At 45.5% G+C, this 19,660-nt stretch overlaps 1 protein-coding gene across 5 annotated transcripts in view; it reads right to left on the bottom strand.

Moving 5' to 3' along the window:
- MRTFA (myocardin related transcription factor A) overlaps positions 1 to 19,660 on the bottom strand; it is a 157,188-nt gene that overhangs the window by 81,067 nt on the left and 56,461 nt on the right. Inside the window, exon 1 of one of the 5 annotated variants that reach the window (XM_032787784.2) lies at positions 11,531 to 12,120. The exons of the other annotated variants lie outside the window; for them this stretch is intronic. Within the exon in view, the coding sequence (XP_032643675.1) occupies positions 11,531 to 11,657 (127 nt within the window). The 5' untranslated portion in view covers positions 11,658 to 12,120. Of the gene's footprint in view, positions 1 to 11,530; positions 12,121 to 19,660 lie in introns of those variants that run through there. 5 annotated transcript variants of the gene reach the window in all.

Raw genomic sequence — 19,660 nt, 5'->3', positions numbered from 1 at the left:
AGACATGAAGTAGGATGAACGCACATGCTCTGGGCACCACCCTGAGCTCTTTGATGTGTATGTGTAGCATTGACTCCTCTGGGGACCACATACCTTGGGTCTGAAGGGTGCCGAGATGTGCCCCACCACCAGCCAAGGCATCCAAAACCAACTTAACTGAATGAGGAGTGCTGACGAAGGGAAATCCTTCCAGGATTTTCCCAGGGTCAGTCCACCATCAGAGCGAGATAAGTATTGTCATGGGGATGGTGACAACCTTCTCCAAATGGTCCCTGGACTAAGAGTAGACCATCGCTAGCCATTGTTGCAGGGGTCACATCTGGAGTCTAATGTGGCACACCACACATGTACATGCTACCATTAGACCTAGTATGTGTAGGCAAATCCTGGCCACGGTCAGTGGAAAGGCAGAGACTTCCGCTATGAGGTCCATCGGTATCCTGAATCTCTCAAGAAGCAGGAACACCCTGCTGCAGGTTGAATTGAGCACCACTCTGATGAACTCCATCCTCTGTACTGGAACTAATGTGGATTTTGTGTCATTCACCAACAGGCTGAGGCGACTGCACGCAGCTAGCAGCACCACGACGTCCCCTTGGACCTGGAGTTGCCCTTGACAAGCCAGTCATTGAGGTATGGGTAGATCTGGATACCGCAACATTTGAGGTAAGCCACCACCACCGATTTGCACTTGGTAAATACCCAGGGTGCTGTCACTAGGCCAAATGGGAGGACCACAAACAGATAGTGGTTGGGACCTACCATGAACTGCAGGAATTGTCTGTGTCCCTTGAAGATGGTGATGTGGAAGTACACATTCTTCAGATCGAGGGTGGCGTGCCAGTCTCCTGGATCCAGGGAGGGGATGATGGAAGCGAGGGAGACCATACGCAACTTCAGTTTCGCTAAGCAGCGGTTCAAGCCCTGCAGGTCAGTATGGACTGCAGACCGCCCTTGGCTTTGGGGATTAAAAAGTGTCGGGAATAGAACCCCTTGTTCCTGTATTCCACAGGAACTACCTCCACCGCACCCAGCTGTAGTAGACCCTCTACCTCTTGTACAAGAAGATTCTCATGAAAGGAGTCCCTGAAGAGGAATGGGGAGGAGGGGTGGGAAGGGAGGGTAGAAAGTAACTGAAGGATATAACCCTGCACCACCATATTGAGGATCCATTGGTCCGATGTTATAGATGCCCACGCAAGGGGGAAGGAAGAAAGACAGCTGGCAAACAAAAGGGAGGAAGGATCCAGAGAACAGTCCAGTAGGTTGCCCTCGGGCATACCCTCAAAATCGGCGCTTGCCCATCTGCTTACTGAAGGTTGAGCCCACCTGGGATGCAGAAGGGGACTGGTGGCCAGGGCACTTCCTGTAGCCCCTGCATCTTTTGTGGGGAGGCTCCTGGTGAGGGTGGCTCCACTGGCTCTGAGGCTGCTGCGGCTTAAACTGCTTGCAGGCAGGGCCAGGGACATACAGGCCCAGTGTTTTTAGGATTGTATGGGAATCTTTCAGGCCATGGAGCTTAACGTCTGTCTGTTCTCCAAATAGGGCATGCCCATCGAAAGGGAGGTCTTGTATTGACTGCTGAGCCTTCGAAGAAAGACCAGAGAGGAGCAGCCACGAAGCCCTGAGCAACGAGATTGACGATGCCAGGGTACTGGTGGTGTGTCCGCCCTGTCCAATGCCACATGGAGGGCTGCTCAGGCTGCAGTTGAGCTCATCCAGGATCACCCGGAATGCCTTTCTAGAAGCCTCAGGAAGGGCATTCTCAAACTTGGTCATGACCTGCCACATATTAAAACCATAGTGGCCTAGTAAGGCCTGATGGTTGGCCACCCGCAACTGTAGACTGGAGGATGAATAAACTTTACACTCAAAAAAGTCCAGTTTCCTTGAGTCTTTATTCTTACGGGTAGCCCCCCTTTGACCTTGTTTCTCCCTGTGGTTGACTACTTCTACCACCAGGGAATTGGGAACACGGTGGATATAAAGGTACTCGTTGCCCTTATATGACAAAGTACTTGTACTCCACCTTTTTGGAGATTGGAGGCAAGGACGAGGGGGTTTGCCAGAGGGCATTTGTAATTTTAGCAACCCCGTCATGTAGGGGCAAAGCTACCCTAGCTCGGGTCATGGGGCAGAGAACATTCAAGAGAGAGTGTGCAGGTTCCTCTAACTCCTCCATCTGGAAGCCCAGGTTGGTGGCAACCCTCTTCAACAGCTCCTGATGCATCTTAGCATCATCCTGGGGCACTGGTAGAGGAAGCCCTATTATGGCCTTGTCCGGTGACTATGAGGAGGAAGCTGGTACCAAGGGGTCCTCTGCAACCATAGGTGGTCTGGTGGCTTGCTCGCCCACTTCCTACTGTGCCTGTGAGGTGCCTGCAGCAGAGGCCTGTTGGGCTGGAGTCGGGCAGGAGAGGGAGGTAGTCGGTCTCTCCGAAGCTCCGGATACTGAGCGGGTGGCCTACGAGGGCTGAGTGAACCCCCATGTGTACCACTGTGCCGGCCACGGAGTCTGAGATCATGGAGTCTGGCTGCAGTGCCACAGACGTAGTCTGCACCATAGGTGCCAGAGCCTGTCCTGCCGCTAGGGAACCTTGCTCAGAACCTGATCAGTTGCTCTCCTGCAACTGAGAAGAGGCTGATTGGTGGCTCTGAACCAATCAGTACCGGTCACCCCTCCCGGAGTTGGATTTGGCTGACTTCAATGAGCGTCTGGATTGGGGCCTCGGCAACCAGCAGCGGCTGGGGCCAGGCAGATCCACAGCGGTCCCGGGCTGGCAATCTACACCTCACGCTTAATGAGCAGTACCAGGATGTGGAAGGGGAATGAGTACTACAGTAGGCTAGGCGTTGTGACAATGTAGCCGGAGGCAGCGATGCCGCCCTGGGGGATCGGCGATGGTCTGAGGAATGGTACTCTCGGTCCCTCGACCTGTCCCTGGAGCAGTACTGGTGCCGTGGAGATTCTGGGCACCAACTCAAGCTCGGGGCAGGAGGGGCACGTGCCTACAGAGGTCTACACCTGGTTATGGGTGAGCCACACCTTGAGCCTCTCTGTGTTTGTCCTGGGTCCAGAGACTGAATGGTGCTATGAAGCGTCTGCCTATCATGGTCAGAAGCATGTCAGCTGTGAGAGGAAGACCATTAGTCGATGTCCCCTGTGACAGGGAACGTTGCTGGGAAAGTGGAGACTGTGGTGGTCCCAACACAGGTTTACCCTGGGACTGGGACCCTGCAGGGGTCAGAGAGGGCAGCACCAAGAAGGACAATATCTAGCACCACTTGGAGGGCCTCCAGCGTGGACACCAGGAGCTGACAAGGACCTCTGCCGCTATCTGGGGTAGCCAGCGGGGAGTGGGCTGGGCTATACCGCTCAACCTGAGCTGGAGCCTGGGATCCCCAAGGGGGTAAAGAGGCACCCAAGACAGAGGCGTGGTCCACCCCAGACTTGTCCTTTCCCTTGTGGGAAGCTGGAGACCTTCCTCACCCCGTCTTCCTGGGCTTCTTGGCTGGAGCCACAGAAGGAGGCCAGTGTCAGCTCACAGACGGTACCGGCGGGGCGCTGCACACTGAGATCATGGTGCTCAGCGCTGGATCGGAGCGCTGCTCTGGCATAGGGGTAAGGGCAGACTCCATCAGTGGTACCTTCAAGCAAATGTCACACTCCTTCTTTGCCCTGGCCTTGAAGGACTTGCAGATTTTGCACTCATCACTAATGTGACCTTCACCCAAGCACCACAAACCACTATAATGTGGATAATTAATGGGCATGGGCCTTTTGCAGAGATTGCAGGGTTTAAAGCCTGGGGTCCGGAACATGCCCCATCCTGATGCGAAGTCCCTTTAGGGATCTACTACATCTCTAACTTAACAAATGGGTTGAACTAAACCAGAGGGAAACTATATACAGTAATATTTGCAAGAGGCAAAAGAGTTCAAACGAATGAAAAGCAACAGCTCTAGCTGAAGCAGCACCAGTTTCATGCACCATCACTGACAGCAAGAAGGAACTGAGGGTGGATGGAGCCAGCAGTGCCCTATATGCCCTGGCAAATGCGTGCCACTCCAGGGGGCGCCAGAACCGGTCTCCTATGGATACTAGTGAAGGAAAAACTTCCGGCACCAGCGCATGTGGTGAGCACACACACCTAAGTTGAATGGACATGTGCAATCACTCGAAGAAGAACTTGCGTAACTATAGAAAAGTAGCCACTTCTGTTGACGTACTCTGTGGCAAGGTGCTCTGGGGCCAAAATAGCAATGTGCATGCCATCTATTCCTCCACCGCAGTTCAGGAACCCCATTGCTGCAAAGCCATCCACTAGGTTCTAAACATTACCAAGAGTCACAGTTCTGAATAGCAGGAGACTATTAATAATCCTGCACACCCATATGACATAGACCCCCACAGTGGATTTTTCCACTCCAAAATGACTTTGCACTGCCTGGTAGCAATCCAACATTACAAATTTCCACAGTGTGATCGCCATTAGCTTCTCCACTGTCAGTGTAGCTTAATCTGGTGTCCCTGTATTGGAGAGCTTGGGTGAGCTTGGCACACAAATCCAGGAATGTGGTCTTGCACATCTGAAAGTTCTGCAGCCATTTCTTGTCATCTCAGGCCTGCATTACAAAGTGATTCCATCAGTCAGTGCTCATTTTTTGAGCCCAGACAAAGTGCTCCATCTGAAGCTCCTTAATGAACACCAACAGCTACCTCAAATTGTTTCTCACTGTGTTGCACAGCAAACTGACCACTAGGAAATCATCATGTTCCTCACAGTTCTCCTGGCTTTGCAAATACTCTAGAGGACAGTGCTTGCTGTGCTTGCAATGCTCATGACTGTGGTGCAGAGCTGTGCAGGCTTCATGTTTCTGTCAGAGATGGCAGGCAGCAACATGCACAGGTTCGTGGGAAATAGAAAACAGGGATGAAAACTGAGATAGATATGGTATTATGGGATGAGGAACATTGCATTATGGGAGGTTGACCCCTTGCTCCTGGTCTGTATGACTCGTTTTTGCCCCACTATGAGTTGCCACAACTACCTATAAGACAGTGTGCTGAATGGTGACGGGTGGCACACTGGGATACCTACCCATGGTGAACCACACTGTGCATCAACACTCATTCCCGGTGAGTATGTGCAGTACGCAAGGAATCAAGCACGCACACGCAAGTGATACACTTACGACAGCACCTGTATGCTGACAACTTGCATTGGCAAAATTTGTTGGGTAGACATGGCCTTGGGTACGACTTTCCTACTTGACCTATGAAAACCTCTCACACAGCTGCCCTTCTCACACAACTTCCAGTCCACCAGTTACCAGCCTCCTTTGCAACTTTTCCAATCTGTATGGCCAAGGATGGCATGCTGAGGATTAAGAGAAAAAGCCTAAACTGCCAGTTTGCCTTTGAGCCACCTCACACTAGCACATGATTATCACAGCTTGTTCACTGGATAAGGTGGAAGCTGTGCCCACTGCACACCCCACCCCTTTGGAGTAGTCTAATCAGTCATTCTGTCAGCAATATTCTTCAGAAGTGTTTACTAGTATTGTAGTTACACAGATTCCAGCTGCCTACATTGGATGTGCATTCTGATCTGCCACAAGAGGCTCCAGCCTAAATGCTCCTGGTGTAACAGATACTCTACGCAGCAGCCACTTCAAGATCGAGAATCACTGATTCCAATAAACAGTTCATTCAGTATAGCGGTAATATCAGGTCATATTTCAGACACATACCTGTTACATCTTGTAAACTCAAGACAATAATACTGCCTAATTTCTCATATTATCTATCCATGCATTTATATTACCCATCATAGAGATATCCTTCACAGACCCCTCAGGTCCATCTGTAGTCCATTCTGAACTAGACAACACATACAATAGTTACAGAAAACATTCAACTCCAAGGCTGTGCTGTCAGACAAATTGTCATAAACAGATAGTAGGAGTTAATAGAACAGAAGTACTTTATATCTCTTTTGACTGTAAAGGGGTAACAAGTTCAGTAAGCCTGGCTGTCACCTGACCGGAGGACCAATCAGGGGACAGGATACTTTCAACCTGAGGGAGGGAAGGCTTAGTTGTGCGGTTAGAAGTGGTTGTTTTTTCTCGGGTTCGAGCGAGGACGCAACGTGCAACCCAAGTTCTCTCCATTCTCTGATACAGGCTCTTATAAATTTAAAAAGTACAGTACTAGAGAAAAGGCGAGTTAGGCTATGTTTGTTTCCTATTTGCAAATGGCATTGGGCGGAAAGAGTTAACTGTGCATTTGGCTGGAAGGAGTTTAATTGTGATTTGGCTGGAAGGAGTTCAAATTTTATTTTGCTGAAAGGATTTTAATTTGTACTTGTATACTAGGCTTGGAGGGTATTCCCAGTGTTATAGCTAAAAAACCTGTACTAATCCATTCTAAATTTACAAAGAAATTTTTACTGTTTTTCTCTCTATTAAAAGTATTTCTCTTGTTAAGAAACCTGATTTTTTTTATTCTGGTAAGACCCCAGGGGACTGGGTCTGGATCCACCAGGGAATTGGTGGGAAGAAAGGAGGAAAGGGAGAGAGAAAGGTTAATTTTCTCTCTGTGTTAGGATTACTTTCTCTCTCAGGGAGAGTCTGGGAGGGGTAGACAGAAGGAGGCGGGAAGGTGAATTTTCCTCTCTGTTTTGTGATTCAAGGAGTTTGAATCACAGTAATCTTCCAGGGTAACCCAGGGAGGGGAAGCCTGGGAGAGGCAACTGTGGGAGAAAGGGTTTACTTTCCTTGTGTTAAGATCCAGAGGATCTAGGTCTTGGGGTTCCCCGGGCAAGGTTTTGGGGGGACCAGAGTGTACCAGGCACTGGAATTCCTGGTTGGTGGCAGCACTACAAGTACTAAGCTGGTAATTGAGCTTAGAGGAATTCATGCTGGTACCCCATCTTTTGGACACTAAGGTTCAGTGTGGGGATTTATACCATGACACAAATGAAGGAACAAATATCCAGAAACAAACCTCTTGTTAGAAATCTGTACATTTTGCTTAGACCTTCCAATATTGTTAACATACCATATTTGTGTTGTATGTGCTCTTCTGCTCTCTACTGGATCTTAAAAATGTTAAGACTACCAGTTTGTAATACTTTTGCCCTCTGGTGGCTGGAGGTGTTATGACAACAAATGGAGACCTTCTTTACCTCATGAGTTGATCTGTCCATTAATAAACACACGTTTACAGATTTTTACCTCTTCAAAGGACTGTACAGATTATTAACTGTTAATCTCCCTACCTTTGTGAGGTTCTTCCCATTTTTATAGATAGAGAAAGAGATTAAATTATTAGGACAAGGTCACAGAATGGATCATTGACAGAGTCTGTAAAACAGGTCAAGAGTTCTTATTTACAGTCCCATGGTTAATCCCCCACAACGTTAGCCCTCTCAATTATGGAAAGACTGTCTGCATAATAAAGGTTGCAACAAGGTTTCTATGATAAGGCACATTTTCACAAGCACTAACACTCCTCAAAAAAAGTCCTAGACACATCAACTTTTCATACATGATTTGTGACCAGGGAAGTTACGACAAAAACGGAGGTAAACTGCTTGTACAGTTCGAGATACAGGTCTTAGAAAAGATAGATATAATTCACTATTGGAAGAGACTAAACCATTTTTGGCAAGTCCTCTCTCAAAAATTAGTCCAAACAAAGTTTGTTTCATTCAAGAGCTCTTGGTGAGAGCTGTTGCACAGTTTTGGAGAAGTTTAGAAGTTTGTTTTTGGAGCTGTTCTCCTCAGAAATAGGATCTCATGAATATTATCAGCCGTTGACTGGCTTTATGAAGTTTGTCAAAGCTAATAATGTCTTCCTCCCATACTATGTAAGGGCTTGGCACGCTTTGCAATGCTCAGAGGTCCAGGAGAACTTCTGCAGATGTTACAAGATGAACAGACATTCCTATAATACTCTGAAGCCCCACTCATTCCCAAGGAATCTTGAATGGAAAACATTGCTTGTAGACTTTTGAAATTTGCAAAGCTTTCAGCCCCAACATCCACATCTTTTACAAAATATGAATATGCCATCACCTTTCACCAGGTTTATAAGCAGGGCTGCCTCAAGTAGGTCTGGGACACGTTGGCTGCCAAGTCTGAAGTTCACTGTGGGACCTCCTCCACCATACCTGTCCCAAACTCTTATCTTCTCCCATATGACAGCAGAGATTCAGACCTACAGAGTCAGGAAGAGGGAATGTGTCCAGAACAGTGTTGTTATGCAGAATGTGAGTGACAGTAAAGGGGGATATGTAAAATACTCAAATTTACTACTGACATGGAGTACATCATTGGTCCAGCAGAATTTTGAAAGTTAATGGAAAAGGTCCTAATGCAAGGACTGAGTATCAGGAGTCCGATGTGAGTGGAAATAAACTTTCAAGCACTGCTAAACATTGCTGATGTTGTTTCTCCTCCTCCCCCACTTACTTTATCTTTAGGTCACTGTTTTCGCCTGTCCCTCTGTTTAAAACACCTACTTGTCCCTGCTTCACTTCTCTGCCTCAAACCCAAAAGTTTATTGGTTCACACACTGTCTTCACATCAACTTAAGAAATGAACTGACGAAGTTCTGGCTGTCATACTATCAGTGGTTATGGGGAAGGAAAGGGAATGAAGTCTACCCCAGAGGCAGTTGCTTCTGAGCAGGGGTCGGGGGCTTGCAAAGAAGGATGGCACGAATATTTACTAGATATGAAAACTTCTTATTTTTCAGGAATTTGCACCCACAGATTTCAATACAGCCTAGCTTGGTGTGGGAGGAGACACTGACACCAACTCTCCCACTGCAGATGCAGTGGAAGCAAGGAACAGAAATACCATAGTTTCCTGCTTTTGGTGGTAGCAGAATGCTGTAGATCACATTCCAGCAGGAACTAGTACAATGTAGTCCACATGGTATTGCAACTCCATTCTACATCCCTAAGTTTCAGAACTTCCATTAAGAGCTTGCCTACACTTGAAATGCTGCAACTGTGCCACTGTAACACTTCAGCATAAGACACTACCTATGCCAACGAGAGGGGTTCACCCTTGGTGTAGGTAATCCACCTCCCTCTCAAGAGGCGATGGCTGTGTCAACAGAAAAATTCTTCCACCCATCTAGTGCTGTCTACACTGGGGGTTAGGTCCGTTTACCTACACTGCTTAGGGATGTGGATTTTTCACACCCCTGAGCAACGTAGCTGGGTAAACCTAATTTTTTAGTGTAGACTAGGCTTAAACTTTATTGCCTAGAGTGTAGTGTGCCTCCCCAGAACTCATGACATCTGGCTCCGCAAATACAAAAATACAGTGCATGCTGGAGCATAAATAAAGTTGGCATCCTGAGAACGCAGGAGAATGAATGGAGTAGCACTTAGGTTACTGGGTCATGCCCCCCTTTTGCTATGGTAACAGCTATTTCTTTCCTTTCCTTTGACAGGAAGAAAGGAGTAAGCAGCATCCATTTCTCCTTCTTCCTGCCCCTACTAGAGGGTAGTTAGTTAAAACAACCTCTTCCGATAGCATATGGTATTTGTATCCAATGGTCACTGATTACTGAGAAGTGGTCAGCTGAACTACTGCTATCATCCTATACCTACACAATCTGTATATACAGTCTGCAACACAATTTAAAGTATTAAAATTGCCCAGGAATTCGGCATTCTTAATTCATTCCACTACAGATACATCTCTCAGTTGTGACAGTACCAGACTGAGCAAGAGATTACCGAATTCCACCTTCACTCCATCTGAGCACTGATCACCAACAGATCTATAACAGGACAGAATACACAACTGTTGTCTGGCTGTCTCCTAACAGAAATTCAAGATGTTCACCCAAGCCTCTCAGATTCCCTGAGGAATCCCCTCTTGGAAACTAATGCCTTGGGAACAAAGAGAAAACTATGAGTCTTTTTGTAGATTAAACATCTTTTGTTAACTGGAAATGGAGGAAGAGGAAAGGGAATTAGTCGCAGATTAGTTGAAATTAAAATCTCTGATCAGTGAGTGATTGAAACTAGAGTGGCAGCATGTCACAGTTATCTCCTTTGCCTCAGAGTGCCCAACACAACTGCATTGCAGAAGAGTTTTACACTTGCTTTTTTTACACTTAATATAGGGGTTTGGGTAGGTGCTTTATTCACTTTGTGCTGGCAGCCTCTGCAGTCCTGAAGCTGGGGGGTAGGGGAGGAGGTGGAAGGGTGCAGGAAATCTAAATCCAGCTGCTAAAATCCTTTTCTATGCACTGGCCATCTCTCTCTCCTTAATTACTGTAACCTTCTCCCATCTGGCTCCTTGCCTCTCAACTCTTCCTCACCTCGTCTGTCCAAAATGTCACTGCTAAACTCATCCTCCTCTCCTCTCACTCAAATCATATCACTCCCCTTTTTGAATCCATTCACTGGCTTCCCTCTCAGCCTGTTATATTAAAGATCCTGGTCTTCATCAACAAGGCTCTATTATAATCTTGCTCCTACCTAAGTGTTCCCATTACTCATTCTGATCAACGTAACCCGTGTTTTCTTCATCCTGTGTCCCAACTTTTGTTTCTTGCCTTCTATCATTCTATGTACTATGCCTAGAAAAAACTTCTCGCCCTCATCCATCAATCATCTTCCTCCCACACCTTCAAACCCACACCTTCAAGCAACGCCCCCCCAGCACCACTGCTCTTCATCCATAGTCTCTCTGCATACTTTTTCTCTCTTGAATGTTGTCCTGTGCCTTGTGTTTAGGTTGTAAGCTCTTTGGCATAGAGAATGTGGCTAATCTGTTTGTTAAAGTATCAAGTACATTTATAGTACAATAAAAATGTTTTTAATAAAATTGTATTAGATATTTACAGAAAAGCTCCGTCTCAGACCTCCTTCAAACGTTAAATTACCTTGTGCCTAAACCATTTCCTGTGAAAGAGAGGGGGGCTCCCCTACTCCCGAAGGTGTGGCACACCTTCCCACTCCAAGGCCAAGGGGCTTCCATGAAAGCCAAGCCTTTACATTCCTCACTAAAAAGTCCCATCTCCTGATTACAAGAGCCCTCCATGCACATACAGTAATGAATTAGAACCTTAAGAGAAGACTGAAGCCATCCCCAGCAACTAAGCACTGCTGAAACACTCTATACTAGGGGTTCTCAACTGGGGTTCGTGAGATTATTACATGGGGAGTCACAAGCGGTCAGTCTCCACCCCCAAATCCTGCTTTGGCTCCAGCATTTATAATAGTGTTAAATATAAAAAAGTGTTTTTAATTTATAAGGGGGGGTGTCACTCAGAGGCTTGCTGTGTGAAAGGGGTCACCAATACAGAAGTCTGAGAACCGCTGCGCTATACATTGTACCAATACAGCCCTGTAAGCGTGGCTTTAGGTCTTCTGGGGTGGCAGAGCACAGGAGCCATCAGGAACCTGAGTCTGGATGACTGCCGAGAAATGTGAAGGGAAGACCAGAGAGATTCAATGTACAAACAAAAAAGGCAAACAGGGCAGAGACCGCTAACCTTCCCGCAAGCTGTGGTATGAATCCTGACAAGTGTTTAAACAGCTCTTCCCCTGCTTCGACACAGTCTCTGCAAGTGGCATAATCCCGACATAGGCAGGTTGGAGAGTCTTGGCTTTATCCAACATGTTGGACGATGTCCCAGGATTAGAAGGCAGACACAGTAAGAAAGAAGATGTCCCTTAGGCCAGAGGAAGGGCTGTTTAATCCTCAGAGAAGGCCCCAATCACAATCTGTCAATGCACTGAGAAGGCTGCTTAATGATAGACTCTGAAGCTGAGCTTGCACAGGGACAGATAGACAATGGAGGCAGTGACAAATCCTGATTAGAATCAACGAGTCCCGGCAAAAAAAAAATTTCCTTCCTGTTAGCACCAAGCTCAGACATAAAAACCTCCCTGCTTCAATAGGCAGAATGTGCATGCAGCAGGATGGATCTCAATTTGCAGTCTGCATAACAGAGGGGTGGGCTTCTTCATGAAACCACTTGCAGTGACATCCAACCTCATTCACCCAAAATAGTACACAGTTGGTTTCTCTACTCAGAACCCTAACACTTGCCAGACAAGCAACATCACGTGACCTTGTCCAATTCCTCTCTCTCTCTCCCCTCCCCCATCCCACCCCCACTATAAGCACAAAACTAGGAGACAAGGCTCTGGGAAAGGATCCTCTATTTAGGCACATAAAATGCGAATTCAGACAGTGATAATGCAGGCTTCCAAACACACACTGCCCCCGTTAATATACCTGCACCCTGACCTGGAAGGACCACCTCTTAGCAGATAGTGATTGGCAGAGTTCAGTCTCTAGCTCCTCTACTGGGAATGAAAGAGAGGCTTGGAATAAGTGCCAATTTGATGGTGGGGTTTGTAATATGGACATTTGTGACACAAATCATCAGATGGCTGTCTGATGGTTAATGACCTTTGGTCACTACATACCAGTGCATGACGAAATGGCAACATGCAGAGGAAGACCCTGGATGGCTTAGGTGACTGGGATATGCAATGCCCACCCTCAGTGTTTTTTACCGTTGGCAGAGAACGCCTGTCAAGACAGATGGGACTGACGGTGGGGAAGGCAAAGTCACTCCAGTGACTAAAATGGGTTGATTGAGACACATACACCAACTACAAGGACACTCCAATATCTTTCCAAATAGAAATGTCACTAGAAACAGCTGTTATCCTAAAGTGCTGAGGCACTGTATCGACAGCCATATAGTACTGCCAAAAAAAAAAAAAAAAAAAAAAAAAAAGTGAATAACCACTTCTAATCACCTGAAGGATAATTAAATGCAAGGCTAGAACAGTTCAGTCTAAAGCTTTCCATTTCCCAAAACCAAAACAAGAATTTCTCACCTCCAGGTAGTCTGGGGGTCATCGTATCACTGTGCTGAGCAAATGGAGTAAAAACCACAAGGAAAAAATCCATGTAATATTAAAACTAAATTCACTTAACAGCATGAGAAGCACAAAGAAAAAAATTAAGGTATGCCTGCATTAATGACCAAGGAACTTGATTTTTTTTTTTTTTTAAATTGGTCACAATTCTCACTGATCTCAACTTGACTTTCAGACACATCCAAGCAAATGATGCTCTGTGCTGGCAGAAACAGTTTTGCACAAAAGCAGAATCACAACAAAATCGACAGGAAGAATAGAGGATTTTCTTACTGATTTGGATTCGGTCATTGCATTTGCTACCATTAGATTGTTGTGTAATTTAAATTAGGCTGCTGCAATTGTATCTTCCTACACATCCTGTGGGGCTCATGCAATTCAAGAAGGTAACAAAAATTAGTACAGTGCATGTAATATCACTTATTTTTAAGCCTAATTTTAATTACTATAAGTCTGTTTCTTCCTATGCATTTCTAATGCATCGATCTGCATGATGTCTAGACAGGTAGACCATAAAGACCATGAACTGGAAGGTAAAAAGATAGTAAAACATAAAAACAAAGATATAGAAAAAAAACTCAAACTCTACATCTACCTCCATCCCCCCCAAAAATTCTGCACTTCTAATTTAGATAAAATAGGTCCTCATTTAACTCTTCATTAATTGGAGAACTTTATGATGCCACATGAGGGTATAACCTTAGTTGCAGCTCTCCCCATTCCAAAACTCACTTTTGGGGAGCAATGTAGTTGGACTGGGATGGAACGAGAGCATTGCAGTTCAGATTATGGCCTCATGTGACTTGAAATGAATAGAGCCCTGCAACTTTGCGGATATCCGCTTTATATCCACAGATCATTTTTGCAAATTGCAGATCAGATGCAGATACAAATTTTGTATCTGTGCTGGGCTCTAAAAATGAAGGCTTGGTATTTCTGACTGAAACTCTCCCCCCCTCACAAGGAAAAAATAAAAGTTTAACTCAGTCAACTATCAAAGAAAGAATAAAAGGGCATTAAAAAAAAAACAACTTAATTCTGCTCCATAGTGACACAGTAAGGAAAAAACAAAGTATCTCTAAAAGGCAGTATGTGTTAATCATAATTGTATTGTTATTTCACAGTGTCACAACAGAACAAAGAGAAGATTTTTTTGGGTGACTTAACAGTGCATTTCTTATGTTAATGTGTTTGGATTTCTTTTAAGCTAAAGTCTGAATTTCTTGTGTTTATAACTTTTTTTTGGGGGGGGGGGGTATTATTACAAGAGCCCTATAATGGTTTTTACCCTCAATTACGCATGCATGCTCTCAGCCTTAACTCCATCTTAACAGAATGTGTGTCCAGAAATAATCAAGTTGTTCCATGCAGACAGGTTCCTGCACCTACAGAATCCCACATAAGTCAACAAGGCTCCACAAAAGCATAACATAACAGGAACACTTACAGGATCAAAGCCAGTTTCTCCCTTGATAAGAAGATGTCTATCAGCATCAGACAAGGAGGAGGAGCAAAACTTTCCTTTTAGTTTGTTTTTTTAAAAAGAAAATCTTCAGCTTAGACTATTCAGCATGCTCTGTTGGAAACTGGAGATTTAAAAATTAGTTATTTTGAGTTCTTAACATAGTCTGCAAAAGGTATGCAGAGTGTCACAGCTAAATACAAGATGGAACAGACTATTATTCATAAGGCCTACTCTACACTACAGAGTTTGGTTGATCTAAGTGGCCTTGTGTCCATCTAGCTGTGCAATTGTCTACAGTTAAATTTCTCTCCTACTGATATAAGCACCCCATTACAGTAATACCACCTCCCCGAGTGGCACTGAGCCATGGTCAATGTACTGAGGCCGATGCAGCACAAGTGTAGATGCTCTGCTACTTATGTTGACCCTAGTGGTCCTTCAGCAGCTGTCCCAAAATGCCCAACTCCGATAACTCTGGTCACACTTGTGACCTCCAATGCCCAGGGGTCACAGAGGCCAGAAGGCCCGCCCCCCCCGCTTAAAGCCCCACAGATTTTTGAAATCCCTCCTCCTGATTATCCAGCTTGGCAAGCACATCCAGCAGTTCTCCACTGTTGTGTGCAACTGCCCAGCTGACCATGCTGGCTGTAAGCTCCAGCTTGTAAGAGACAGGAGATACTGGATCTCCAGGGCCTGTGCGGAGAAGAGGCTGTGTAAGCACAGCTACAGACCAGCCATAGAAATGTGGACATCTACAGGAAGATTGCATGGGGGATCCAAGAGAAGGGGCAGAACATGAACTAGCACTAGTGCTGCATGCAAGCCAAGGAACTGTGGCAGGAAAATCAGAAAACCTGGGAAGTCAACAGTTCATCTGGTGCCAAGCTGCAGACCGGGCACTTCTAACAACAGCTGCATACAGTATTTTGTGGAGACCCCACCACCACCCATCACACCACTGATAACTCTGAGGAGCCTGAGTCACAGGCCCCTGCTGTGAATGGCGAGGATGAGGAAGTGGTGGAGGAGGAAGAGTAGGAGAAGTGGGGATATGTAAGATTCTCTGCACCTTGACGTCTTTAAACTATAATTTGAGGGCTTCAATGGCTCAGACACAGGTTTGATACAGGAGTGGGTGGGTGAGATTCTGTGGCCTGCATTGTGCAAGAGGTCAGACTAGATGATCAATAATGGTCCCTTCTGATCTTAAAGTCTATGATTCTATGTAACTTGTTGGTCCAGCTATGCCACAAGCCAAGACCTGTTTGAGACTTCACCTCGGTTCAGTTTGTCCCAGCAGTCGAACAGCAGGGGAATAATCCTCAAGTAAGTGTGTACATTTATTTTCCATTACAGTGATGACACCCCTGACTTCGCAGGACACAACTATCAACTTTACATACATTTATTTGTACTAGAAGAGGTAACAGCTCAACTAAAAGGTGATGTTATCAGCTTTTCATTCCCCAGTAGAGAAGTGAGCCAGGGAGACAGGGGCCATGCAGAGCAGTCTATGAACACAGGGATGCCCCTGAATCCACTTGAGAGATCTTGATGAAATTTTCATGGAGGCATTCTGCAATCCTCTCCCCTAAGTTTCTAGGGACAGCAGCCTTATTTCTTCCTCCACGGTAGGATATTTTCTCAGGACAGTCAGTGATAATTTCAGCAGGCACCACTGCAGTACCCAGGCTAGCAGCACACAGGCCCAGGAGGCTTCAGGACACCTACAACAGCAGTGCTCTCTCTGTTACCCTCAGGCATGAGATATCAACTACAACCACTACCACCTCTGGAAAATGGTGTCAGTATTCAGTGTCAGTGCCCTATATTCAGTTTCATGCAACACAGAATTCCCTCCTCATTTTCCTCACCCCTGACAGGCCATACTCACCATGGCTGGTGTTGTGAGTGGCACCATACACAAGCACTCAGAAGCAGAATAATAAGAAGCATGTCTTCTTTAAAACATCAGGGGAGTGAGGAAAGGGTGTTTTGAATCTTAACTTTTGCTTTCCATTGTGACTACACTGACTATGAAACCTGTGTGTGTTATCTGCAGCTGCTGTGGTTGCTGCCTTGAGGGTTCCCCCTTCACACCCAAACCAGATGAGGAGGAGAAAGGAGAGGATTTGACTCACATGTTCAATGCAATCCTGCAGCCCAGTGCTGCATCTGACCATGAGCAAAGGCCCTGGAGGGTGAACACTGAAGACAGTCTGGAGAAGGAAAGGGCGTACACGAGAAAGGTCCAGAAGTCCAAGCAGGAAAAGAAGAAGGACCTGCACCAGGACATAATGGGGCTTCTCTGACAACAAATAGACACTGCAGACTTTTCTGGATCTACAGGTTCAAGAATTACAGGCTCGCCTCCCTTTGCAATCAATGAACTTCATTACAACATCTCCCTGCGCCAGACATGCCAAATCCATGGTGGGGGAAGCACAGAAATTGGGTTTGTTTTTGGTTTAATTGGCTTGTAGCTTGTTGCTTTTTTTTTTAATGGGCTTGTGGCAAGCAGGGGCAAGGGGGGGGCAAAAGGGGAAGAGAGTCAGGGGTGTACAGCGGGCCCACCACAGTCCCAGACTGCATGCCAGGGGGATCTAGTCACAGAGTGTTGAGGTTCTTAGGGATTGGCTTGTTTTGAAATGGGATTAGTTTGATTTTTGATTTATTGTGAAAGTCGGGGTGCTTATTTACCATGTGAAAGTTGGCAACTGTGCTCTGCACCCGCCCTTAATATTCCATGTGGCATCAGGGGCCATATTCCTCCCTGTATCACTCCACCTTGGGGGACATTAAGGACAACCACAGCTTCAGCTACACTGACCTGTGAAAGACATGGTTGCTGTATGTGTAGCTAAAATGGACAAGCATGTCCTTTCCCCTTGTTAAGTTCTGTTCCATTCATTTAATTTTTGTATGTATCTGCTTTTAAGTTGCATGGATTTTTCTTTGTACTGATTTTGCTACTGAATAAAATTCTATTACTTGGAAAATAATTCATCTTTATCAGTTCACAATACAGGCTGCAGAGTTCCTGGCATCCCATATACTTGTTACTATACAGTGTGACAACTCACAGGATCAGTGACAGTGTAATAATCATAAATGTATAGTAAGCACCGCAACGTTAATAGGTGCACTGACAGTGTTCTATTCACACATGTACTCCAAGCACCACACAATTATTAACAGGCACCAAAACAGCAAGGCCAGGCACAGCATAGTACATCACAATGCATTACTGCAACTCACTGTTAAAGTGCTCTTTCAAAGCCTCTGAGCCATATTGCTCTGCACTGAGCTCTTCTAATAGTCCCTTACGTCTGTTTGTCCAACTCAGCAGAAAGCTACTCCACCTCCGCCCCAGCGGCAACTCTTCTGCCTTTGCTTCACAGATATTATGTATGACACAGCAGGCAGCTATAACTATTGGGGTTTTTCTTCACTGGGATGCAATCTTGTGAGTAAACACAGTCAGCGTCCCTTCAATCCACGAAAGATATTCAACCGTCATCTGACCTGTTCAGCTGGGTAGCTGAATCTTTCCTTGGTGCTGTCACAGCGACTGGCATACAGCTTCATGATCCAGGGGACTAACAGTTAGGTTGGATCCCCCAGGATCACTACTGGCATTTCAATATTGCCAATAGTACATTTCTGTATAACATCTCCTTAAACAAAAGCTCATTATTCTAATGATGATTGGTTTGTTTCTAATATTTACATGACAAGGATTTGTAAACCTGTTAATACTTCCTAAATAAATAGTGGAAAAAACTCCCATACTGGTGGTTTGTGACCCTTATGTCCTTTTAACTGATAAGGATTGCATTACATAAATTACAGTTACCTGTGGATGTTCCCGGGATTCTGCCTTCCACTAATAAAGACCTTCAGAGAGAATTAAAGAGACTAAGTTGGGAACACTGTCAAAAGCTTGCCTCTTTAGTTCTCAGGAGAAGCCTGCAGTTCATACACACTAAACCTTTCAATCATCTGGTCACAGCTGCTACTGCCAGCTCAGAATACTCCTATCTATGAGAGACAGGTGGTCAAAGGTAAAGCACAGTTGTGAATTCTCTGTAAGAGCAGGCAGGCCTGGGAATGTGGATCCTTGCTCAGTTGCAGAACTGCTCTGCAGCCCCTCAGTCCACCCTGGGATATACCACCATCCTCACTTTTGGCAAGTTGGCTTTCACTGCCTGACAAACTGAGTTCTAAATGTCGTGAGCTAGAGATGTAAAAATAGCTGCTGAGCAGGCTGGAAAACATATTAGATGATGTCAAAGTACACTGAGCCCTTCCCACTCCCCACCACTTCCTCTCTATGTCATTTTCTCATTACATCACTGTCTCCAACTCTGAGTGCTGCCCTCCATATCTTTCAGCTGCTAAAGTATATTTTACAAAACAGCAAAAGTTAAACAACCCTCACCACATACATAAACTCTCTCGCCTTTGGAACACATCCAAGGTTTGCAAGTTTGCCTTTCCTTGCAAACAAGCACAACAAATCCACAAGCCTGTTCTGTGAAATATACATGCAGGGGACAGCAATCCAGTCCAAGGAACGGATGTCTAACCCCACTTTGATCTGAGTTTGATTAACTCTCCAGGTCATGCCAAAGCAGAAGAATTATGCAACACAGTTTTCTAGGCACTGCTAGAATGAAATACTACATCAGTTCAGCACATGCTGAGAAGTCTATGCAGTTCAAGAATTTAATGTAAACTTTAAAAAAATACAGAAACAAGCCAACTAAATCTTTACATTACTTAAAATAAAACTCCAGAAATTTTTTTTTTAAAGCCAGCTCGAGACAGTTTTAATAGGTGGCCTAAGCAGGCTGTACATCAGCTCGACTATTATAAAATAATTATGTCTATGTAGAGCTTCCTATCCGAAGGGATCACTCCAGGTGCTGGTTGGGCAGAGGATGGTGGCCACAATAGAGAACTGAGTCGAATTAACTTACTCTGCTTTTTCTTAAAGGGAAAAGATATACTCTGGCTATGTCCCCTAATGCCTTTCCTGAGCTGGCTTATTCAGAAATAACTCCCGGTGTATGCTACTTCAACATTGCTCCCTCTCCCCTTCCCACTCCATAGCCTACATTCTTAACTGCATGAACCGAACTGAACATTTATTTTTCTTTGAGCTATTCAAGGTGATGCTGGAAAGTGGGACTTGAATTCAAATGTGAAGCTTTGCCCCTCCCACTATATACTCCATTCATACCTGTCCCCAATGTGA

This window comes from Chelonoidis abingdonii, chromosome 1, assembly GCF_003597395.2.
Source record: "Chelonoidis abingdonii isolate Lonesome George chromosome 1, CheloAbing_2.0, whole genome shotgun sequence".
NCBI classification, from domain to species: Eukaryota; Metazoa; Chordata; order Testudines; family Testudinidae; genus Chelonoidis; species Chelonoidis abingdonii.
Note: the sequence above shows the minus strand (reverse complement) of the source record. Positions and strands in the feature narration are given on the sequence as shown.